Source organism: Gossypium raimondii, chromosome 7, assembly GCF_025698545.1.
Source record: "Gossypium raimondii isolate GPD5lz chromosome 7, ASM2569854v1, whole genome shotgun sequence".
Lineage (NCBI taxonomy): Eukaryota > Viridiplantae > Streptophyta > Magnoliopsida > Malvales > Malvaceae > Gossypium > Gossypium raimondii.
Genome location: NC_068571.1, coordinates 4,241,934 through 4,245,415, shown reverse-complemented (window position 1 = coordinate 4,245,415; position 3,482 = coordinate 4,241,934). Strand labels below are relative to the sequence as shown.

At 34.0% G+C, this 3,482-nt stretch overlaps 1 protein-coding gene across 1 annotated transcript; it reads right to left on the bottom strand.

Moving 5' to 3' along the window:
* Window positions 1-207: 207 nt before the first annotated feature.
* LOC105766267 (protein transport protein Sec61 subunit beta) lies at window positions 208-3,250 on the bottom strand. Its single transcript, XM_012585666.2, has 2 exons — window positions 3,049-3,250; window positions 208-679 (listed from the first exon to the last, which is right to left on the bottom strand). The coding sequence occupies exon 2, from the start codon at window positions 674-676 to the stop codon at window positions 431-433; it is 246 nt and encodes an 81-aa protein (XP_012441120.1). The 5' UTR covers window positions 677-679; window positions 3,049-3,250; the 3' UTR covers window positions 208-430.
* Between the last annotated feature and the right edge of the window lie 232 nt (window positions 3,251-3,482).

Below are 3,482 nucleotides of genomic sequence, written 5' to 3'. Positions count from 1 at the left end.
GACATATTTGACTTTTGTACCTTATCAATTTTTAATTTAACATTTGTATTTTTTATATATATAATTTAATTTGGTACCTAACGCTAATGATTCAAAATATTTGACAACATGGTAGGATTGATACCTAAAGTTGGAATATCCTTGTATCATGTTCAAATATTAGTCAAAATAAATGCTGAATACAAATAATTCAAGATAAAGGAAGAGTAGAAATAACATAGTCTAAAACCTAACATTATATGAAATTGAGTTTGCACCATCTTCCTCAAACAAGTAGAACAATGTAAACCAATTTTAACCATTGAAACAAAATTGCACCTTTGACAATAGACTTGTTTTTAATAATAATAAAAAAAACAGTTTTGCTTTGCAACTCAGACTCCTAAATAAATCCTGTTGATATTTTCTTTTTCAGGCCAACAAATTCCTTTCAAGCCTCTCTACGAACAAAATACAGCTTGCCCATAACATGTAGAACGGCAACAAAAGCAATGAAACCGATGCTCATGACAAGCACAACATTCGGCGAGATCTTGAGACCTGGTGCATCATCCGTGTAAAATTGAAGCATGGTCCCAGCAGCCCCTCCTGAGGCTGCACCACTTGTGGTTCTCCGCCTACGCATGCTTGCGGCTGCTGCTGCACTTCCTCTAGGGGGAGCTGTTCCACCAGCCATTTCCTGTAACAAACAACATCAAAGGAATTCCAGTAAATACTTCCAGAAAACACAGATATGACAGCTTTTCCAAATGAAATATAGATTCTGTTCCTTTTCACAATTTTTCCAGTCCGAGATAATGCTAACTGTTAGGCTTTATGGATACAACTTCAGGAGACAAATTTCCTCTCCGAGCCATGTATTCAAAGTCTATCCCCAAGAAGCTTCTCCAAAAACATATTGCTATGCATTGGTGGCTTAAAAACAAAATTAGGTAAAAGTACAATGGAGGGCCCCTGTATTAGGAGCCAGATTACGTTTTGCTCCCTTTACTAAGAGCAAACTAAAAAATTCATCCATTTTTATGATTAAAACCTAGCATGGCTGATAGAACATGTTACACGTGGCGTGCCACATGTACCTCATTTTGGTATACAAGGGCCAATTTAATAGTAGAAATTGATGAAATTTCTAATAGAAGGACTTTTGCTCTTTGATCTAATGTACAGGGATTAATTTACCAATTTTTTGAGTAAAGAGGGCAAAATTCAATCCGACTCCTAATTTAACGGCCTCCATGATGCTTTCACCGGCAAAAATATAAAACTTGTTTAAATAGCTAGCTTCGATGCTGGTGAAATGCATGGGGAATCCAAATGCTATGAAAAACCAAGAGTTATACCAGGTAACCAAATGTCATATTTACTGTTAATGTAATGTAGTCGCTTTTCCAGCAAATAGGGAAGGAAGCCGGTGGGTGTAGACAAAGCTTTTTATAAGAAAGGTTGACTCGAGCTCGTTAAAGTTCAATACCATCGCTGAATGCGGACTTATGAACCAGATTCCCTTCGAAGCCTAACGGCTAACTTATTTAATTTAAACTGATGTCTATATATCTTAATAGAGGAATTCCAGTCTAGGAAAGGGATCGGGTAGCATCAATAAAATGCCGAAAGAGAAGGGGAAGGAAGTCGGAGTTCAACTCTACTGCAACTCTCTTAGTAACGAGTGAGAACAGATAGAGAATGTAGAAAATGAGAGTCTAGTAGTAGTAAAGTGCAGGTCCACTTTACACAGACAAGCTTACCTATAAAATATTACCCTTATATACTTTAGCATTCAGCATTTAAAAGGGTTGATCACTAATGTCGTTTCCTATTGCTGTAGCTAGTTTTGTTAATCAGACTCCATTAATTGTCGGAAAAGGGTATATCTAAAGTTTTAACATGTACTTGGAAGGTCCTTGAAAGGAAAAACTTTATACCATGTCCAGCTAAAAAACCTATATAAACTAGCTTAAAGATAGGTTAGCACCAATTTTTGCTAAGCATCAACCAAGATTTCCAACCTTAAGAATCTTTTGACATGGCACCTCAACTGGACATAAATTGCTCCCCCCAAAGAAAAAGGCAAACAAATCTTAGTCTATGATGTTTCTCAACTAAACCTTATATAGGGATGGGCATGGATAGTAAAAAAACCAGATATCCAACATTATCCAATTCATGTTCAGCAGATTCAAATAAATTTTGGATATTAGATTCACTATCCACAACAAATTCAAAGGGAATTTGGACATGAACCTTTGGATATCCTTCATTCAAATCTGTTTGGTTTTGGTGCGCATGGTGCATATTCAGATTTGGATATGCAGTAGATATTGCTATGTAAATCAGATGTGGATTCGAATAGTAATATTTGAACAACAAGCGGATAATAAACTTAGTTGGATATTGGATAAATGGAGCGGATTTGAAAAATTGCAGATATTCAATCCATTGTCACTATTTATCTTGCAGGTCACTAATTAAGCAACATGATTGAAAGTAGCACCAGATTTTTTACCTCAACATTACATTTGAGCTAAGCATGAGCATTTGGAATTGTCAAAGTATGCTTGGTTCTGAATTACATGGTTGAATTCCATATTAACTCAGCTAGGGTTAGAAGTTCATAATTAGGAACAAGCATCAGATACAGAACATCATACTAATCACACAGATCTTTCAAATCCCAACATGTAAAACAAAGCAAACAACTCACAAATCTTAATAACAATGAGCTAACATAAAATTAAACTTATTCTCTTTCCGACAAAGAAACATAAAAGATAAAAACTTTATAATGAACCCAACAAGATAGTCAAAGGGAAAAAAAAAAGTAATATCGGAGTTATGCAGAGCTAGATTTGGTAGAAAAAAAATGGATTTCAATAGAACAAGAAAAACCCAGATTGAAAAAAGTGGTTTTTAAGTCAAAAAAGTTCCACCATAGATCAAGAAAAAGGATTGTATAGTAGATAAGAAAAGAACAGCTAAAAGAAATAGGCAGGGGGAAAAACTGAAGAACATCAATGGTACAAAAAGTAAATTAAGGGGCTAAAAGGGTACCTTTGAAATTCAACAACGGATCTGTTGGTTTAAAGGGTTTGGATCTGTGAAGGTGAAGAAGACTGGAGCTTTTATGAACGGAGGTTATAGCGTTTTTGAAAACAAACTTATATGATGGCGTTTCGGTAAAGGTATCAACTTTTTTCTTTTTTCATTTTCGTCGAGTATGTTTTCAATACCCACTAGTTGATCATTGTTCGGGTTGAATTTAGTTCTGGCTTTAATAGAATTTTAAGTATGTTTTTTAGGTTTAGTTTCCACTTGCAAAATAAGTTTAAAATTTTATTTAAGTTCAGCTCGCTGGTAGTAAATTTTTTTTATATTATTATTTTTATATAAAAATAATTTTAAAAATATAATATATTAAATGCACTAAAAATATTAAAATAATAGTAGTAAAATTAACAATAAAACAAGAGTTATACAATATCCAA

Excerpts from the sequence above, each read along its gene's own strand:
- LOC105766267 (XM_012585666.2), bottom strand. The coding sequence starts at position 676 with ATGGCTGGTGGAACAGCTCCCCCTAGAGGAAGTGCAGCAGCAGCCGCA.